The 21195-nt window shown below is 33.0% G+C and overlaps 1 protein-coding gene across 3 annotated transcripts; it reads left to right on the top strand.

Annotated features, from left to right (window-relative positions):
- The first annotated feature begins 6688 nt into the window (after positions 1 to 6688).
- Positions 6689 to 20347, top strand: LOC143226803 (5'-AMP-activated protein kinase subunit beta-2-like). 3 transcript variants are annotated; one of them, XM_076458233.1, is made up of 8 exons: positions 6689 to 6766; positions 8109 to 8348; positions 8875 to 9029; positions 10233 to 10326; positions 14450 to 14567; positions 15466 to 15602; positions 15835 to 15903; positions 16202 to 20347. In XM_076458233.1, exons 2-8 carry the CDS (start codon positions 8181 to 8183, stop codon positions 16277 to 16279), a joined length of 819 nt encoding a protein of 272 aa, XP_076314348.1. In that variant the 5' UTR covers positions 6689 to 6766; positions 8109 to 8180; the 3' UTR covers positions 16280 to 20347. The 3 variants fall into 3 exon arrangements, with proteins under 3 accessions (XP_076314348.1, XP_076314350.1, XP_076314349.1); XM_076458235.1 differs by having other exon boundaries at positions 6708 to 6729; XM_076458234.1 differs by having other exon boundaries at positions 6734 to 6853.
- The last annotated feature ends 848 nt before the right edge of the window (positions 20348 to 21195 follow it).

Genomic DNA, 21195 nt, shown 5'->3' with positions numbered 1-21195 from the left:
GTTGTCAATAGCTTGGAAAGCGAGGTTTGCAACTCCTTGTGAGCAGCATTTAACTTACTATTTAAATTTCAATCCTCGCTACTGGTCTCGTCTAGTAGTTAACCCTAAGTGTAGTGATCAAGATGTCATCTTATTCACTTAACCAATCATGAAAACTGTCTTTGCAGCTCTTCTACTCGTGTTTTCTCATCTGACTCTTCTTGGAAAATTATTGAAGTGCTTCTGGTATTTTCCTCCTAATTAGTTTAAAAAACAGTAATTTAACTATCACTTGACTCGTCAGTGTTAACATCTTGTTTTTGATCTAACCAATGCTGGAGTGACACGTGGCTTTGTCTTGTTAATATTCTTTATACACATACCACGTGGATGCTGAATGAAATGAGTTGGTGGAGAAAGCTGGATAAAAACCAGTACAATTAGATCTGACTTGGTTCCATGTCATAGGTATACACAAAAGTAATGTCTTTCACTGTTTTATCACAACATTTCTTCTGCTGTATGGTGTCTTTTAGTAGCTGCTGATACGCATGATTATACACCTTAACCACACCACACGTTCTTGCAAACAATATGCCACTTTTGTCTCAGAGGGTGTATATGCATCACAATTATATGAAACTATATTTCTTGAAAAATCAAGAGCATGTTTCACGAACAACCAATCAACTTTTGTTCTGTCACAGAATATATCATTATGGTTTACTCTAAGTGCTTATCCCGACAAGGTTGGCTGAAATTAAAAAGGTTTACAAATATGTATCTGATCATCTATGTTACCTTTTCTTACAAAACTCAATCTGAGGTATGAATGTTGAAATTAGCTACATGTTCCTCGAAAGCTTTGCAAATGATCAGAGCTGTGCCCTCCATTGTTTAGTTAAGATGTTGGTAATGTATTGAGTCGATTTGTTTAACCACTTACATAATTCAGTCTCCCACGTAGGACCAGACATATCCAGAGATATTTTCTGTGATTGAGAACTACAAGTATCTGCCATAAGTTACCATGATTTCCCACTATCCGCATCATTATTCAACATGTTGATGGAAACGTGACTAGAATAATTGTTTTCACACATAAACTCATGTACAAGTAATATTCAGATGGCCTACAGTCCTTGCAACATGCAAAGCCTGAAGTACCGTCTAAGAGCTCTAAGAAACACTAGCTGCACAATAAATTAAGAATAGTGTCTCAGTGGTTTATAATAACGGTACAACATACATTCAGGCACTCATAACTGGTTGAACAAGTGCCACAGGGTATGTGCACGTTTGCTATTTTTCATGTTTTGTGGTGGTTGTGGCTCACATTGTTACATGTAAAGCAGTACTAAAGATACAGGTCTTTCAGTTGTTTTTCCTGGAGCTCCTGAAGCATTATTTATGGGATGCATCCACTGATGAAGTCATCACCCACTGTATGATTCATCATCACTGTCGCTGCAATGGATGTCACTCCCACATGATAACCTAGATCAAAACATTCAATAAACAGACGCTTTCATCATTTGATGAAACAATCCATAACAAACCCACGTTGTAAACATTACTAATAATGTACGACAAAGTCGTACTCATACAACATTGTATTAAAATGTTCTAAGAGTACCACTCTTAGTACCACTCTTAATGAATTTTCAAAGTTCACACGCCATTTAAGGAATGCATCGTCCACCTGAATAATGAACTCTCCCACAAGTTGAAAGAAACTACAAACAATTCTTTCTTAATATCTTCATTCATCAGCTTATGACTAGAATATGAAATTACACATTCTATTCAGTCTTTTATGTGAAATCGTATCATTCAAATGGTACTTTTGCAGTCTTCAATTCACCTAAAATACATTTTGGCTTTACTCAGAGCAAATACTGGTACATCAGTCTTGGAGAATTTGACCACAGATCATTGATAATATTACAAAACAAATTAGAAAATTGCAGATTTCTTGTTTAGTTGCTGGCAAATCCCAATTTATGACCATTGCTATATTTATATTGCCCAACGAGACTTCATCTATTCCTAAAATGTGTTAACAAATTCTTCTCTGCATGTGCACACTTTTCTGGCTTCAGTTTCAAATCTACCTTTTTTATTCACTGAATAACCTGCTCAGATTTTCAGGTGCAAGCTAAAACACGTAATCAAACACCAAAAAATTAGGCATCTCTCCCATTGCAATTCTCTTAGTGTAAGCTCCATCAACTGATTAGCTGTGTCAGATGTATTACGAAGGCCTAATGGAATAACACACTTAATTTGCACAGAGTATTTGAATGCTTAAAGAGCTTTAAGACTGCTTCATCATTCAGCTTTATTGGCAAGTACTAAAATACTAAACTAATGAACATCCTCTAATGCAACCAGATATCCACCTATCCATTAGAGTAGAAAGACATCAGTGGAAGTCACATTGTCCACAAGATTAAATGAACACAGCACCTTGGTGTGCACTCCTTCTTTCTGACAATCATCCAAGTACTTTCTGGAGGTTGCATGATTTCACCTTTCAGCACCCGCCATATTTCAGTGCTGGTTTTATCCAGTGTTTTATGAAATCCTGGATAGTAGTTATTTTATCAGGTGTGTATCACTTGTATCCATGTGGTGGGGGAGCTACTGATGTTTGAGTCAACTTGCTATCTAACCTCACAAACACACTGGCATATTCAACCTGCACTTTACTGAGTTTCTGTTATTGTGTTTGAATTCGGTTTGCTTGAATAAACACAGTTAAGAACGTCAGATGTTCTATCAGCTATGTACTTGTTCTTTGATAAAAGCAATCCTAACTGTACAGCTGGTCCTAGCTATTTCTAATTCCCTTACCATAACGAGGATCATTCCAGCAGAAAGCTGAAAAGTCAGTGGTCCATCATAAGAGAGTAATATCAGGGGAACATCACCACTCAAACAGATAACTGTTTAAATAAGTGTGAACTGCTTTCTGGATAAGAAACAACATATTTCAACTGTTGGTGCCCCAGTGCAGCATACAGAGATAATGAAATAAACTTAGTCCATAGTTTATCATGGGGCCTGGCGTGGCCTAGCGCGTTAAGGCGTGCGCTTCGTAATCTGAGGGTCGCGGGTTCGCGCCCGAGTCGCGCCAAACATGCTCGTCCTCCCAGCCGTGGGGGCGTTATAATGTGATGGTCAATCCCACTTTTTGTTGGTACAAAGAGTAGCCCAAAGTTTGCGGTGGGTGGTGATGACTAGCTGCCTTCCCTCTAGTCTCACACCACTAAATTAGGGACGGCTCGGTGCAGTTGGCTAACAACTTTCTCACTTAAATACCTGTTCATGAAACCGCAAGTGATTGCGGCCCTATGTTCATTGACGGAATCGAGTAGTAGATGATGATGATGATAGTTTATCATAGAATATATTTTTTGTATTTGAAAATTCTCTGACCTTTTCATTAACCTTCTGAACTTGGGATGTATGTGGCCAGTATTGGATAGTTTTCCGTGAAATGCAGTCTACTCATTAAACGGGCGAAACTGTCTATCAGTTTTCCCAGTAGTTATACCCTCAAGATCCCACTACCTGAACTGAGGTCAAAGAAAATTTTCTTCATCCTACAGCTGACTTTACTAAGATATACATGTTTCTTCATCTACATCTAACCAATTCTATTCATCAGAATAAAGTCAGTTTGAATTGGCCAGAGCAGTGGCCTTCTTAGAGCGCCAGATGCATGGCAAGGCAAGGTTGTTTAAGACTTTGATGGCACTCCTATCTTAATAAGCACAGAACAACTGTTACGCAGCCCAGAATGAGATGAACATACCACCAAGCCTTTCAAAGCAAGCTGATTACTGCAATCTCAGGTAGGTGGCCAAATCTCAGCTTGGATCAGTTAGTCATTTGGAGTTGAAGAAGTAACAGCCATGACCTGGTTATAGTCTCATGAATCTGCTTAGCACTTGGATGAAGTGGGCAGCTTTGCCTATTTTGCTTTGGTACATCTTTTCAGAGTGACATTTAGATAGAGGTACCAGTAGCACTAGTTATGGCACAAACATCATGGAAGGCCCTAGGAAGCCTTGTCCAATCACTGATATCCAGTGTAACTATACTGCTATGTTACGATAAAACTGGGATGAGATATTTCTGTGGTAACCATCTCAGGAAATTCTGTCTGAGGCACAACCATTGCAGCTGCTGGTTACTTCCTCTTCTGTGGCATGTTCAAAGTTATTGTTTCAAATCTAGTCACCAAAGATATGTTTTCGATGTTTCAAACAGCCAAGTGGTAATGCATCATTTTGCTCGCCAGTACCTCTACAAACTTTTCTAGAAGATATATTTATCCGTACATTACTGTGGGATTTGTATTCCCATGTAGAAGATACATCATAGGTAGCAAACATTTTTTCCCCTAGATCCTTCTTATGATCCTTGGACTTGGATCAATGATAGATCAGTTCCCTACCAAGTTAAACATCTACACAACTCAGTTATGATTATATCCCTATTACTAAGGATGTCCTTGTTCCAGGGTTCAATTGAATTAATCACTATTCCATCAAGTTTAAAAGTCAAGAATTACACACCCTGTCCTTAATACCATCTATTTCAAACAATAAATTGTTTGAAACATTTAAAAAAGTAGTCAGTGTCTTCCTTGGTCGTATCTTGAAATAACAAAGGAAAAACTGTTCCACCTCATAAACACGAATCTGTGGTTGAGGAAAGTCAAACGTTTATATGGTATTAATGTCTTGACCAACACCAGCCTGAGATCCATGATGTCAGTATTAATGTCTTGGCCAACACCAGCCTAAGATCCATGATGTCAGTATTAATGTCTTGGCCGACACCAACCTAAGATCCATGATGTCAGTATTAATGTCTTGGCCAACACCAGACTGAGAGCCATGATGTCAGTATTAATATCTTGGCCAACACCAACCTAATATCCATGATGTCAGTATTAATGTCTATGTTGCTTCACCTATGTGTGTCACCTTGACAACAAAGCAAACGTAATGGGGAATGCCAGTCAATGATTATGATTTTTGTACGCCAGCAATATCAGGCGAGAGGGCATTTATACCAAAATAGCGCATCATCTGTTTTATATACATAAAATTTACGAAAAAACTTTTCAAAAGATGAAGTAGATGTAGGAATAGCTAATATCAATTATTCAAAAACAAAGCAAACAAGAGAGTAGGGCTAGTATTTACATTGTTTTTGAAGGATTAAGACAAGCGGTAGTGTGTCGTGCGTCCAAAATAACCTGCTGGAGGACATCTGTTATTAACCGGAAAATTTATTTAATAGAAAAAACACATTTAATTTTAATGTATTTACTTCAAATTTGGTACACTGATAGATTTTTACAATGTACAGTTAGGAGTCTCATTTGATATAAATATAAGTTACGTGTGCAAATATATTCAACAAAAACCATTAAATTTGACGAAAAATTTTGCGAACATCAGTGCAAAAAAGTCATGTGAGCTATCAATCTAACATTTTCACTAGAGCTTTATCTGAAAGTAGAGGTTGTCTGTTATTATTTTGTGTCTTTTGGATTAAAGACAGCAGGTTTAAAGCAGCAAAACTATTAGGTGAAAGAACGTCCAGATAAAGAAATGTTGTTCAGGACAGTTATTATTCATTGTCAACTTTCACAAATTTACTAAATTTTATAAAATATGAAGAGCGGTTAGCTTCACATGATATTAGCCTAAGCAATTCACATAAATAATGATGCTTGATACGGCAGTACTGATTGCATGGGGTTGATGACAAGAAACTATTAATCTGAATTCCATGGCGTTAGTACAAAGGAAGCATTAACACTGTTTTAAAGAGGAAAGCCGCCACCACATGTTTGAAATAATTTGACTGGTTCTGTGAAGTAAAAGTCTGTTACGAATAATAGGGTCGCGATCTTAAAGTTAATGTTGGTAACTACCAAGTGTCACTTTCTTATTTGCTGTGGTTTACTGGTGTATGTTGACAAAACGTCATGATATCAATTGATATTAGCGATTCCTGTATTTACTTCTTTGTTGGAAAAGGTTTTCTTTATTTGCTTAATATGGCTGGAAGAATTTTAAAAATATATAAACTTGCTTATCGCAGCAAACAGAGTCGTGAAAGTTGCATGTCGATCTCTACTACAGCGGTCAAGATATTGGCGTGACAGACAGATGACTTTTCGTCTTTATATAGTAGACTAATCTTCGATTCTCATCAAATGAATTTGTAACTTTGAAACATTAGTATAATTAATGCTCAGTTGTTGGCTGTTGTTTTAAAGTTATATTACAGTATTGATACTTGAGCACGGAAGCACGCTATGCTAACATAATAATAAAATAGTAAACAACAATTCATAAGCATAATAAACTAGTTTATTCCGGAGGGAATATACTATATATGTTTCGATAGAACACTGGCCATTTCTTCTGCCTCTGACAGTTGTTTGCCAGTTCATTATTATAGCATTGGTTATTACTGCATAAGAACTATTCATTTTCAACGACTATATATATATATATATATGAACCGTCCAAAACTAAATTATTTTGCAGCATGCTATGTGCCATTGATCTGTTTTAGTTTTCAATCATTGTTTATTTTACAAATATTATGAATAAACTATGTTTTCGGGACATTTTTTCCCACTTGTTACGTAGCGACCTCTACTGTGTAACTGATAACTAACTCTCAAAGTGACCGATTGATCTCCGAATCATTGGTGTAAGAACGTGACTGTAGTGTTCGTTTGTTGAAAACTGTAGTTAGAAGTAGTATATTATGTAGCTATGTTTTAAGAGGAATACTTAAATTGTTTTTGTTCGAAAAGCTATTATCATGTATTAAGGTTGTATTTGTCTTGATCATATATTGGAATACTTTCTTTCTTTAATATTAAGTTTAGGTATATATAGTTTCTAAAGGTAGCACTAGAAAATTGTCTTGGCTGAGGTTGTATGAAGATGTCTCCAACCCTGACAAACAAAATTTATATTTGTGCTCTCTTGTCCTGCTTTTCTTTTTTCACCAATAAGTTTGAAAAACAATGATATGTGAACGTTATTAGTTTCCTTAATAATTTTAACATCTCTGCAATATCCTCTTCTTTCTTCTGTTTTGAATAGAAATATTTCAGAGATTTTAACCTTATGACATTCTTTCCCTGTTGGGTTTTGTATTAGTACTAGCCCTCCTTTGAAAACTTTCAAACTCAATTCAGTGCCTTACATAAGATAAGAAGTCTAAGACAAGAGATAGTACCTAAGTGAGGCCTAACATTTAGATTCCTATTCAACATTTGTATAGGTAAATCCTGTTTTATTTATAAGCAGAGAACAACGTTTTGACCTTACCAGGTCATCTTCATGTTAACGTGAAGCACTTAGGAAGGTCAAAACGTTGTTCTTTGCTTAGTAATAAAAGTGTTGATACTTATACCAGCTGTTCTGAGATACATTTTTATTTAAAGTGGGTTTCTTGTCACCAAGAATAAAGTACTGTTTGTTCTAATGCATAACAGCACTTGCTTGGTTAACTTAAAAGGCTGATCATTCTTAACAACAAATGTTAGAAAATGCCCGTTTAACATGTTATGGCCCAGCATGGACAGGTGGTTAGGGCTCTTAACTCGTAATCTGAGGGTCGGGATTTAAAATCCTTGTCGCACTAAACATGCTCGCCCTTTCAGCCATGGGTGCATTATAATGTGATGGTCAATCTCACTATTCGTTGGCAAAAGAGTAGCACAAGAGTTAGTGGTGGGTAGTGATAACTAGCTGCCTTCCCTCTAGTCTTACACTACAAAATTAGGGATGGCTAGTACAGATAGCAGTCGTGTAGTTTTTTGCGAAATTCAAAAACAAACTATTCACAAAAAAAATACAAATTTGAAATCTTAATAATATTGAAGTTGATAGATTAACAAGTTGTATATAAACTTGTGTGTTAAGTTTGTATTAATGTTAAATTTAATATATTTTTATTACAGGTGTAAGATCCTTTATGCATTTCACAGTATTATTCAATATTCATTAACATTAATTAAATAATCTAATAATTTAACACATTTACAGTTTTATTTGTTGTTGTTTTTTGCTTTTCAGAGTTTCACAAAATGTACTTAAGATTCAGAAAATCCAAGCAGTTTTAAGTTGACCAGAAACCACTTAAAAAGGATGGGTAATACTGGTTCTGGAAAACGAGACAGAGCGTATTCTTCTGACACAGAGTGTGCTCCAACATCCCCTAGTAGAGATGAAAAGAACCATGAAACTGGAAAGAAAAACAAGATGATATATCAGCCATCAGTAGATGACGTTGAGGATTTTCCTGCTTCTCCGAAGGTAACTTAAGACACTTTGAACTTTATTTTAAATATATTTAGCTTTTATGATTTGAAGGGTACAAAATTATATTTCCTGCAGCTGGAGCTGAAAGACTTTAACAATCTAAACCTTTCAACCACCATAAATAAATAAATCAAAACTGGATCATGTCTACAAGTAATTGTATATTGTATAAATGAAAAACCAAAGTATGTGGATAATAAATAAGTAAGTGTCAGTTTTACAAAATCCAGCTTATGTATGTATTTGTATGTTTAGTCATGTGTTGCATTATAAGCATGCCAGTCAAACCCTTAGCATGGATAGTGGTGGATTTCGTGACAACATCCCTTTGGTTGGTAGCTCAAAATTCTAAGCTTAAGAAAACATCACTAGTAACTTTGTCACAAGTACAAAATATAGACACAAAATGAAGGCTAATAAATTTTTATTTTGTTAAAAATGCATTTTATGTAATTTATGAAAAAAAAACAGTTGTACAGATAGTTATGTAATATTTGTGTTGCTTATTTAAATATCACAGGAAGTGGATTTGAGTTCCACCACCAACACTTTACCGATTGGTGTCAACCAGAGTGAGACAACATTACCAACTGTTTTCAAATGGGAATTAGGAGAGAAAGAAGTTTATCTGAGTGGAACCTTTAGCAACTGGGAACCTATAAAGATGATCCATAGGTAAATAAATTATATTTTAGAAGTTGATCTGATAAGAAAGCTGGCTGTCTGTGTTGATTTATAATAACTTTAAATAGGATATATTTGTTGGAAATGGCTGTGAATGATAATAGTAAATAACAGAAGTTAGTTGTTCAGTATGAATGTGTTAGTATGTGGTCATTAACAAAGAGAAAAGGATGGTTGTGACATTAGAAAATCAGAGATAGCCATTTTGTTTTAGCATTTTATTTCTTACAGTTGAGTATTTTAAAATTGTGGGTGTGATCTAGTTGGTTAATCTGACTGACAATTCATGCTCTGTGTGCCCTGCCCGCATAGATAAGCTCTGTACTTTGGGTCTGTGAGCGTACTATAAGAGTGATAGTCAAATCCCATTATTTAGTGAGGTAAGAGCAACCCAAGCATTGGTTGTGGGTGTGTTTCAGATAACTGTGTGTACATAGCATTTTTGTAGGTTTGCACAAAAAAACCTGGACAACTTGAAAAGAAATGTTTCTTTATATCAAAATCTAAAGTTAGTACTTAAGGAAAAAATTGGAGTGATTGTTTCCACATATTTTCAACTCTTTTTTTTTTTTTGTGTGTAACCTATTTTGAGGGTACCATGACCCCGTGGATTTGAGAGCACCTGTTTCAAAAGATACGAAGTTTGGCTGTGCAGTGTTGTTTTTTTTATAAACGACTTGTAAGAGAGAACTGAATCAGTTTAAAATGTCCATCCATTCAAGTTTTAGATAAAACGAATAAGCAGCTGCTTTTATGTAAACCAAAAGAATAAAAATAGCAATCTTAGAACAGTTTCTGAGCTGTATCATGCTACCCTTGCATACAGTAATATGCAAGATGTTGGTGGGAACTCTAGATGGAACATATGATGTAATTTAATTCTTGTAGTTTAAATTGTTTTACAACCATAGATGTATATTGCACATTTGAGGTGTTGTGGAGAATATTTTGAGATGGTTCTTTGTAGTTTGAATCCTTTTTAAGGGTTAACATCCATTATATAAATCACTGTCATATACTGTTAAATGAGGATTATTGATTAATGAGTCTTTCATTGTTTAATTACTTTAATCTGCCTGTGGCTTTAACAAATGAAATACCAACCTAACATTGAAATGAACTAGATACACGTAATTAACTTGGAGTTCAATAAATACTTGATTTTGAAACCGAATGACGTGTCTTATTCATCAGCCATGGAGACTGTGTCCTGATATTGGACTTACCAGAAGGGGAGCACCAGTACAAGTTTCTTGTAGATGGTCAGTGGCGTCATAATCCTAACGAGGTGAGGAACTGGTGGTGTCAAAACAGTTTATATATATATATGTGAATGTTCTCCAGTGGGAATAGCAGTAAGTCTTCAGATTTACAAAGCTGCAATCGGGGCTCATTTGCCCTTGGTGCTCGTAGAAAATAGTCCATTGTGGATTTGCTATAACGATATGCACCTTTAAGGAAGATTTTAGTGTTTGTTCAAATTAGCCCTTCAACCCATTGTTTGAGGGGTAACATTAAACCATTATATAGAAAACAAAAAATAAGAAATAAACTAAGTTGTTCATTCATTTTTATCTTGTAAGTGTTGAGATTTATTCAATGAAAATTTTTTATCTATTTAATTTAATGTTTAAATACATTTTAAAATGCAGTATTTGAAAACCAGTTGAATTCAGCAGACCTGGATTGAAAACATCAGTGTCCATAAATTTCTTGTATTTTGTTTCTGACGATGACAGTCATAACATTCTAAATGGAAAGTTGGGAGAGTTTTGAACAATATGCCACCAATTATAATTCAGTAAAATGTAGTTTTATAGATACTAGCCAATCATTTTTGGTCAACTTTCATTTTTGTAGAATTATGTAAATTACCGGTATCTTAGCTTTGTTACATCGTTGGGTAATAATCTAAATACTTTGTTGTAACATTATTATGCTTTTGACAGGCTCGTTTTAATTATCTTTTCAGAATAATTCAACATCCAGTTCACATTCCAATCACAAATTAGCTTATTTCCTCCTTTAACTGTTAAACATGATGGAATATTTGTACACTGTCATAATGTTGTTGGCCTGTGATGACATTCATTATTTCTAACATTACCAGAACTAACATAATACCAACTTGTTACCAGGTTATGTGATATGCATGATAGCAAACATAATACCAACTTGTTACCAGGTTATGTGATATGCATGATAACAAACATAATACCAACTTGTTACCAGGTTATGTGATATGCATGATAACAAACATAATACCAACTTGTTACCGGGTTATGTGATATGCATGATAACAAACATAATACCAACTTGTTACCAGGTTATGTGATATGCATGATAACAAACATAATACCAACTTGTTACCGGGTTATGTGATATGCATGATAACAAACATAATACCAACTTGTTACAAGGTTATGTGATATGCATGATAACAAACTTAATACCAACTTGTTACCAGGTTATGTGATATGCATGATAACAAACACTGATCCAAATACTTTGTGGAAACACAGTCTGATTTTACTCAATAACTGTACATACTTTAAAACTATCTTATATCTTTATTTTGAATGTACAGTAATAACTGAACATCACCTTAGAACTTTCTGTCTTAACGTCAAGTACCCTCTGCATAATATACAAATTACAAATATGGGTTACAACAATTTAATGAAACAGGTATTTTTTCTATTATTTACAAATGTACAAGTCATCGTGATTGTAATGACATTAAAATTATTCATTGTTTTTTAGTGGTTATAAGAGTAGATTTTTTTTAAATTGGAATATGTTGCAGACCACCAGATGAAGTTAACAAGAAACTAAAGTGAGACAATACTGTTGTTTGTAAGATCGTAATTCTAGGTTTATTTTAAATGTATAGATTACAAAGTATTAAAATTAATCGTGAGGTTGATAGGTTTTACAAACTGTCCAGGTGGTTAGTGAACCTATGAGAAATGATGGTGCTTTAGGTTTATTGTTAACTTCTAATATATAAATGGTTGATGAGACAGGGATTGGGTAACAACTGGTTGAACTTGTTTAGATAGATTTGATGTTCTGCTGCATATGGAGATAAGGAGTGATGATGTTTTGGTTCTACAAGAATTGTATGTTGTGAACTGCTGGACAACTGAGTTAATTTGGCATACTAATCAAATGTGAAAAACTCCAAAAACAAATGTTTACATATTAAAAATAGGCACGTTCTATATGGAGAAAAGTTGTTGCAGGTGAAAACAAACAACTGAATTTGCTCAAAAAAAACATAAGCATAACTTGATTGTTATGATGTGATTATTATAAACTCTGTGATAAGAAGTTGACCAAATATTAATAGTAAGGATTTCTTTTAATATACTTAGGATAGGATGGGAAAATAACATTTGAAGGATGATACAGAAAGGCTCATATCTGATAATTATAAGATGGCTCATGAATATTTAAGCCATATTCATCCCAAACAGCTGATATACAACTACAACCTTATCACATTAATTCTGAGGCTGTTGTAAAGGAAATTGACAGTTGAAATTATGATAAAGTTCTTGGGCTCATTCCTGAGGGTTTTTAAAGAGGTTAACAACTGAAAATTTGAGGTCCTTGTTACTATTTTTAAGTTTTTTAATAGTTGTTAGAAGATTGGAATTTGGTAATATTAATTCTGTTTTTCCTTGTAAGTAGGTTAGGCCTATTTAGTCTTAAATTAATGGTGGGAAAAGTTTTTAAAAACCTGATGGAATTTGCTTTACAAAGTCATTTAGCAAAGTTTAAAATTCTGTTGAACATTCAACATGGTTTTACTCGGAGAAACTCTTGCCTTGCAACTGTTTTAACATTATTTGAAGAGATTACTTGTGTAGATAAGGATATGAACTTTGTGCACTGAGATTTTCAGAAAGCATTTGTTAAGGTACAACATAAAGTCTTATTAAAAAAACTTTCTTTGCAGGTGTCAGGGATAGTTGCTTCATTTAATATAATACTGGATAGATGGAAGAAATCAGGAGGTTGTTATAAATGAAGTTCAGCCAAGCTTGGTTAATGTCATGAGTGGTATTCCTCATGGTTCAGTATTAGGACCTTTGATATTTTTGATTTACATCGATGACAGATGAAGGAATGTCAATAGATTATCTAAATTTGCTGATGACATTAAAGTTTTAGGTGGTTGTTGTAGGATGATGCTACTGCTTCAGGAAAGGATTTGGAAAGTTGGACAAATAAATGGGAAACAAATTTTCTTTATAGTAGGTACAATATAATGCATGTGGGATATCACAATTTGAATTATAAGTACAATTTTTTGTGGGAATAACCTTAACAGTGTTATGGAAGAAAATTATCTTGGTGTTCTGGTTGATCAGTCCTTTAAGCCATCAAAACAATGGATTGTTGTTTGTAGCTTGTGGCAAATATTTTCAGAAATATTGAACAGAAGTCTGAAGAGGTTATAATGCCCTTGTATAAGTCATTGGTTAGGTCACAATTAGAGCATTGTATTCAATCTTGAGGTCCTTACTTCAGAAAGGACATTGAATTATTGGAAAATGTTTGGAGGAGGACTTGTGTGATGATACCTGGGATGAAGAGATGACACAAGGATATGTTAGGATCTCTCAACTGTGAACTTGTTTTCTTTGGGGAAAAAATAAGAGTTATAGGGGATCTGATTGAGGTATTGAAGGTTTTCAGTGATGAGAATAGTAGGACCATACATTACTCTATACTATAGAAGAATCTTCTGCTAAGACGGCTTAAGTTTCTTATTTCAGTTGTCAACCTTTAGAACAGATTCCTCACAGATGTGATAGAGCCAATTGATTTAAGATAAGGCTTGATAAATACTTGAATTATAAGAGCAGACAATGAATATTTTATTAAAGTTTAGTAATGGGACATCCTAGATGGACCAACAGATCTTTTGTTGTCCTTAAAGTACATAATTGTGTGTGTGTATCACTAAATCGAATACACTGAAGTATTTTAACGGGTAACACTGAGAACATTTTAATTGCATGGCCAATCTGTTAAAACTTGTCTTTGAGATTATCCCATGATGAAGTTTGAGCCACGTTTCAGGCATTGTTAGCACTTTTGTTTTTAGGGCCCCACACTTTGATGATAGATATATCTTTTGGATGCTTTTTCAGATTAGGAACATTGTTTTTTGTTGGGTTTGTTTTTACCCTAAATGTGTCTTCACAGCAAACTCTTGAAAAAATTGCAGTGTATTAGATTTATGTTGAATTTTAATTGTGTAAAATTAATAAGGAAATCAAAGACCTTAGATGTTTTATTCTTATTATGAGATGTTATGAACCTGAATGTTTTCTATAACAGTGTTTGACGTTTTATCGTTATAAGACATTAAAATTAGTTTCTGTTTATATTTTAAGCCAACTTGTGACAACGGAATGGGATCTAAGAACAACGTTGTCAGAGTAAGGAAAGAAGATTTTGAGGTATTTGAAGCCTTAGCTATGGACAGTGTCAACGCTAGCAGTGGCTCACAAAGTATGAAACTGTAGATCTAAGATAGCAGAACATGTCTATAAAGTGTGTACCTTTTAAAGGCCAAATGTATACTTTATTCTAGAAGTATCAGAAGAGGCTTTAAAAAAACAATTTTTCAACAAGTTGGTCTATGTATGTTTCTAATTTTTGACTCTTTAATAAGTTTGACAATATTTAAATGTATATACATATAAAGATTTTTGTATCACTCCATAATACCAATAGAAAAATTAGTTTCATAGAAAGGGTTTTTTAAGAGAGATTAGAGAAAATGTGATTTTTATATTACTTAATATATATATGAATTAATATTTTCTTAAATTTGTCATGTTATACTCCAAGTATAAACTGTAACTATTTAACAATGAAAGAACTCGTTCAGACATAGAAAGATCCTGACCGTTATTCTAATGTGTGTATATTCAAATGTTTTTTGTGAATTTTCAAAGTCTGCCACAGTTAAGCTTCACATGCTTGCTTAGCACACTTACATGATCCAGTGTAGATATATATTTTTTCTAGCTTCAACTTCAGAATGAATGTACTCTGGTTAGAAAAGTATTTAATGAAAATAATCTTAATAAAATTCAGAACATTATTACAAAGATTTGATGATGTTTGGTAGATAATTGGGTTTCAGTTCTCTTTTTGTAATCCAGAAACGTTTACTGTACTATTGAATATTTTTATATTATCTATAAAACATGTAAAAATCTTTCAATCACACAGTAATAAATTATTAATATTTTTGTCTGTCTTAAAGCAATAGTAAAGAATTGCACTAAATTTGGTATATGCTAACTTAATACACTTTTGTCCTCTTCAAACAGTTTTAGTAATAAATTGTAATCAGTTGTGACTTTATTAAATGTACTTCAGTGTTGTGATTCTCTTACAGCTGATGTCTCAGGTTCTCCCCCTGGTGAGTACTCTCAAGAAAGTCCCCAACGAAGACCTCACAATAAAACACCTGGGCCACCTGTTCTCCCGCCTCACTTGCTTCAAGTGATTCTCAACAAGGATGTCCCAATCTCAGTAAGTTTGTGTAACATCAGTAGCAGTAGTACTTAGTCTCAGCAATTCATAATTATTTTAGGGTTCACTAAAGGCTGCCAGTTGTATGTTTAGTAAATATAAGTAAAGCTCCCAAATGAAATAACTGTTTCACAGATTGTTGTATACAGTTTATCATGTTCTAAGTTCTGCTGTTGCTTGTTTACTTTTTGTTTGTGTTTACTGATATAGAGGTTTTGGTTTTATTCACTAGTGTGAACCAACCTTACTTCCAGAACCAAACCATGTCATGCTTAATCACCTTTATGCTCTCTCAATAAAGGTAATTATTTGTTTCATGACCATTTTATGATAACTTGTATGTAAAGGGTGTAATTGAAATTCTGATGCATTCTTCTGCTAAAAGTCTATATTTGGTTTGTTAACAATGAGGTACTAAAAACAATAAAAGTCTTCTATTTATTGTTTCTGCACATTGGGGACTTTTTTTACTTAGAAGAACTGTTATTGTTTGGTTTTCCAGGTAAATAATTAAGTTTGGTACAAATTTAAATGTACACTTGCGTATAACATTAACAAATCTTTCCATCCAGTGACTATAAAACTCAATCTTGTTTCAGGATGGCGTTTTGGTACTAAGTTCTACTCAACGTTATAGAAAGAAATATGTTACAACAGTTTTTTATAAACCAATTTGATGACAGAAACTCAGTGTAGACTGCCTACAATAAGCCTGTTTCTGGAAGATGTGGAATTGTCTTTCATCATTGGACAGATGACCATAAAAAATACATCTGTGGAGCTATTAAAATGAATTCTTGTTGGTTGGTTACAGGGTGTTAAAAGATAAAGTCAGTGTTGTCTGTTTTTATTATATTTTCACAGCTGAAGTCAACACTTTTTGAAACATCATCTAGTCTATAAAATTTGTGTATTAGCTAAGCAGTGTTTATTTACCAGACAGAGTAGAGCAGCTCGTTTGTGAAGATACTTTGGATATCAATTGTTTGTACGAGTTGAACACTGATTTGTTATGTAAGTTACAAACAAGTCACCTTACATATTTAAGGTTAACATTATTGTGTCAGAAAATTGTCAGATGTTGTTGTATTAGGACTTATCATTCTTAAAGTGGCACAACTAGCAAAAGAAACTTAAGTTTAAACATCTGAAATGTTGTTTGTCTTACAAACTTGAAATGGTTAACATCACATGTTAGGGACATATTTTACTTTACAAGTTTCTGTTTGTGTAGATTTTTATTTTTGTAAGTACTTAAAGTCACCATGTTATTTCTCCATGTTTCCAGGACTGTACTGGTCATTGATAACACCCTGTGAGAGATTACATTCTGCAGACTCATAATACTAATAATAATGATAAAAAAATTTCCTTGCCTTCAAAGTTATGGATTTGCACCCCTTAAATGTCTGTTCTCTGTGTGGGTGCACAGCTCATGCTAGCCTTAATATGAACCGTTTCTATTCAGTAATACGGGATATACAGATACTTGTATAAAATAAATATGTTAGGTTTGGTAAAATAAAATTTTATATTTGTAAAAACGGCTCGTTTGGGTTGAGAACATTTTTTACATATAGGAGTGAACAACGTTTCGACCTTCTACGTAAAATATTTTCTCAACCCAAACGAGCCGTTTTTACATATATATTTCTCTACAAGTGGGTTTTCTCGACATCACTGAAAATTAGCTCTTGTGTGCCATTATTAACTGGAAGTTATAGACTCCGAGGTTGTTGGTTTTCACTCAGAAACGTAAATTGAAAACTTATATCATTAGATTAAGATGAAATATTCATACAAATCTTGATTGAAACTTGTAAGTTTTCAAAACAGCTTTTAGTCCAGCTTGGAGTAGATTATATTTTTTAAGTGTGTGTTTTGTTTGGAATTAATCTACAAAACTCATTCCAACTATAAGGATAGTTAAGACAACCTAAAACTGTTTGATATATTTACTTAAGTAGATTTAAGAATGTTAACTTTACCTGAAAAATAGAACACTGTGTAGCTTCAAACTGTATATTTATTCCTAGTTTGGAATAAGTTACACAACTGTTGAAAAGTAAATCATAATTGTGGTTTGTTCTAAGTTGTGGGTTAGTTGAAGAGTTTTTGTGGTTTGTTCTAAGTTGTGGGTTAGTTGAAGAGTTTTATCATTGAGTTTTAAGACATGTCAATGCTAAAAGATGGTTTTGACGTTTAATGACTTGAAACTGAAGGAGGGAGATTTACCACTATATGTATACATGTTTGTTTTTATGAAGTAAATATCTTGCACAGTTAAGTAATTTATGAAAGATATTCAAAATATATAATCAATTGAACCAGTTATTTACGTCTAGTTAGTTCAGCATTAATTACAATTACAGACTGTATAATACAATTTATATTTCACAATTCTCTAACCAATACTTTTACCACAAGTGTAGTTTCAATGAATTTTACCACAAGTGTAGTTTCAACGACTTTTACCACAAGTGTAGTTTCAACGACTTTTACCACAAGTGTAGTTTCAACGACTTTTACCACAAGTGTAGTTTCAATGAATTTTACCACAAGTGTAGTTTCAACGACTTTTACCACAAGTGTAGTTTCAACGACTTTTACCACAAGTGTAGTTTCAATGAATTTTACCACAAGTGTAGTTTCAACGACTTTTACCACAAGTGTAGTTTCAACGACTTTTACCACAAGTGTAGTTTCAACGACTTTTACCACAAGTGTAGTTTCAACGACTTTTACCACAAGTGTAGTTTCAATGACTTTTACCACAAGTGTAGTTTCAATGAATTTTACCACAAGTGTAGTTTCAACGACTTTTACCACAAGTGTAGTTTCAACGACTTTTCCCACAAGTGTAGTTTCAACGACTTTTCCCACATTAACTTAATGGTCTGTCAACGGTTGGCAGCACACTCGAGACGTGTTTGATTTCTTTAGAATTTATTATAAATGACTGTCTCGCAAGATTTTTCAAACTAGTCTTCTAATTGTAATAAAGCTTTTGTAAAGTCTTCCTGTCAGTAAACTTCAAACCTAGATAGTTGAAGTCAATTACATTAAGTGATAAAAAGCGAAGAAATTGAAAAGTTGTAAGTTCCTTACCCTAGTATATTAATTTATATGTGTATATTTATTTGTGAATGTGTATATTTTTTTCAAATTTTTGAGAAGTTTTGAAAACCCGTTCAGGTTTGTCGGGTATATTATTTTTTAGTCAGGAAAGCCAAATTTTATATTCTTGTGTTGAAGTGTATTTTTTTTAATTTAGTGCCACTCTGCTAATTTTAGTTTTCTTTATACATTGTGGAATGTTTGTGTTTATATGCAGAGTTAGTTGTATGTGAACAACAAAACAGATGAATTGGGTGTTTTTGTATACATTAAGTTTCAGTTTTGAGAGGTTAACTTTTGAAAATCTCAGCTACTTCTATAAAAATATTCAAAGTTACGTTTCTTGAGTATGCTTCTACTTGTTTATTTCTCTTTTACAGTCATAACGAAGTATAATATATAAAGATTGTTTGGATTTTTTTGTCCATTTTTTATAATAATTTCTGGGTATTTATTTTTGAAGATTTGACATTGTAAATCTTTATTAACCATTGCTATTAATTTTGAAACGTTTTAACTTGTACAAACTATGGCATTTTTAATCAAGAACAAATATAATATAGGTGTTAATATTTACAATAAGTTTGGCATGTATCAAATGGTTTATAATCTAACGTGCAAAAGTTAAAATTGTTCTACATTATGTTTATTCTACTGGACAAAATATTTTTCAGAAAAGTTGTATTCATTAGTCTAGTGTTTTGTTTATATGAAATACTATTTGTATAATACTAATGTAACTGTTACTTTTCTTTATGTTCATCTCGTTGATTTAGGCTTAACATAAAAGTAAAGAAAAATAAATTTAAGACAAATCAGTGCACTTATTTAAGTTCTAATGTCATGTATGCTACTTTCTAGAATAACTTGCTGCCCCCTGTACTAGTACAGCAGTATGTCTATGGATTTACAACGCTAAAATCAGGGGTTCGATTCCCCTCAGTGGGTTCAGCAGATAGCCTGATGAGGCTTTGCTATAAAAAAACACACTAGAATAACTTGTATTAGTAAATTTAATTTATTTTAGAATTACACCATTTAGGCTTAGCTCAAACTTTCAAAATTGGTAGGTATTCGTATCAGAGGAAATCATGTTACACAAAATGTTTCAAATGCTATTACTATCAACAAGTGATGGGAAAATGTTGCTTATGCCTATCAAAAGTAATGCAGAAAAACCATACAGTTTATCTATAGCAGAAAAGTAAGAGTTCTGTTGCCTACAAAATTGTACATTTAAGGTTGAGAGACCTGCGACATTTGATTATAGCAAGAGTGCATTAATAAACGTATTTTTTTGTTTTTTAAATAAGTGACTTAATTTTGTTATTTTAGTAAATAAGTATATTACAGTTTTGATTCATGGAACTAAAACATTGTTCTGATAAAATTAAAATACTGTTTTAAAAAAATCTATGTTTAACTTTATTATATGTTTATTTTACTAAGATGGTTTTACACTGAAATATTTTTTTAGGTTTTAGGATAAGGTTATCATGTAACTTCTATAGCCTATATGATATTAACACAGTAATAATTGTGTTGAAAATATAGTGAATGAAAGAGTATTGGTGTAATTTATTTATAATGACTGCTTAAAACCTGAATAAAAGTCAGTTGAGGTGCTTCTTGACAGTGTAATGCCTATTTTTTGGGTTACAAACCATAAGATAAGTATGCAACTGGTACTTAAAAAATGGATGGTATTGAAAATGTTTGTCAGTTGTTTAGTTATTTTAATAAGTTCATGTCTGTGACTTAACTATGTTTTGGGGTTTATAAAGTGTACCTTGTGAAAACAGTAGCAACAGGTTATTACATCTTAAACACAGCATTTTTTGACTATCCAGTCTTTGATATGAATTAGAAAAGGTAGTATTTTGTTATGGCCACTGGGGTTGTATACAAATAACATATGTTGTGATATCTGAGAGCTTTGCTGGAAAAAGATCTTTGCAAATAAGGTTGGAGTATGTATTGTAATTTTAGCCTGGTAAATACTTGGAACTAGCTTATGTAACAATTTATCAGAAATTGTTTCCTATTCAGAAATACAGTTATATGAGTCAGGTATGTTTGTTTACGTATTTTGCAGGCTGAACGTATTTCTGTTTATGTAATTGTGTATGGATGATGTGTTGACTATAATGTAGTATAGTTTCTTTTTGTGTTTTATTGTTTATGTTCATGCTGACTTTTTTTGCATAAAATCATAAAAAAAACACAACTTAGTATGTGATTTCCAATTGATAACATACAAGCCCAAAATTCAATATTAAATATTCAACTAACTCGCTATGTACATCCAATATGTAAGTGGCATTTATGAATGAAAATGTACGATCTGACACAACCAAGGTGCATCCCATATGTAATATTTGAGTTTTAAAAATGAATTACAAATTGTGGCAGCTCATGCACTTTATAAACTAGTGTTCTTTTATTAGCAACAAGCATCTACCTTTTTATTTTGGTG

Source organism: Tachypleus tridentatus, chromosome 9, assembly GCF_004210375.1.
Source record: "Tachypleus tridentatus isolate NWPU-2018 chromosome 9, ASM421037v1, whole genome shotgun sequence".
Classification (NCBI taxonomy): domain Eukaryota; kingdom Metazoa; phylum Arthropoda; class Merostomata; order Xiphosura; family Limulidae; genus Tachypleus; species Tachypleus tridentatus.
Note: the sequence above shows the minus strand (reverse complement) of the source record. Positions and strands in the feature narration are given on the sequence as shown.